This window comes from Myotis davidii, unplaced genomic scaffold, assembly GCF_000327345.1.
Source record: "Myotis davidii unplaced genomic scaffold, ASM32734v1 scaffold378, whole genome shotgun sequence".
Taxonomy (NCBI): Eukaryota; Metazoa; Chordata; class Mammalia; order Chiroptera; family Vespertilionidae; genus Myotis; species Myotis davidii.
Window position 1 is genome coordinate 1,204,335 of NW_006290631.1, and position 404 is coordinate 1,204,738.

At 59.2% G+C, this 404-nt stretch overlaps 1 protein-coding gene across 1 annotated transcript in view; it reads left to right on the forward strand.

Moving 5' to 3' along the window:
* MYO5B (myosin VB) overlaps nucleotides 1-404 on the forward strand; it is a 137,005-nt gene that overhangs the window by 111,632 nt on the left and 24,969 nt on the right. Inside the window, exon 29 of the mRNA XM_015563840.1 lies at nucleotides 2-51. Within this exon, the coding sequence (XP_015419326.1) occupies nucleotides 2-51 (50 nt within the window). The remainder of the gene's footprint in view (nucleotide 1; nucleotides 52-404) is intronic.

Genomic DNA, 404 nt, shown 5'->3' on the forward strand with positions numbered 1-404 from the left:
CGGACCCAGATCGTCAGCGCCGACCAGCGCCGCCTGGCGGGCAAGAGCGCGGTAACAGCAGGGCGGCCTCGTGGGTGGGTGTGTTGGGACGAGTTTCTAGAATCCTCAAAGTTTTTCTCAATACGAGCATGTTCAGAAGGAACTAGGGCCCCAGCTGAGCGTCTCTCCCTCCCGCCTCTCGCCTGGTGTTTCACCTTGTGCTTTGCCCCTTGCTCTTTACTTAAATGTTGAGGTGAAAGTCTTTGCTCTTTCTTGGTCCTCTCAGGGTGACAAGTCCAACTCAGCATTTGTTCCCCATGTTTTCAGCGTCTGGGACAGAGTGTGGAGCGGAGGGCGGGGCGGAGGCCACTGGGTCAGGCTGGTGGCTTCAGAGCCGGGAGGATGGGGTGGGGTAGGGTGGCAGG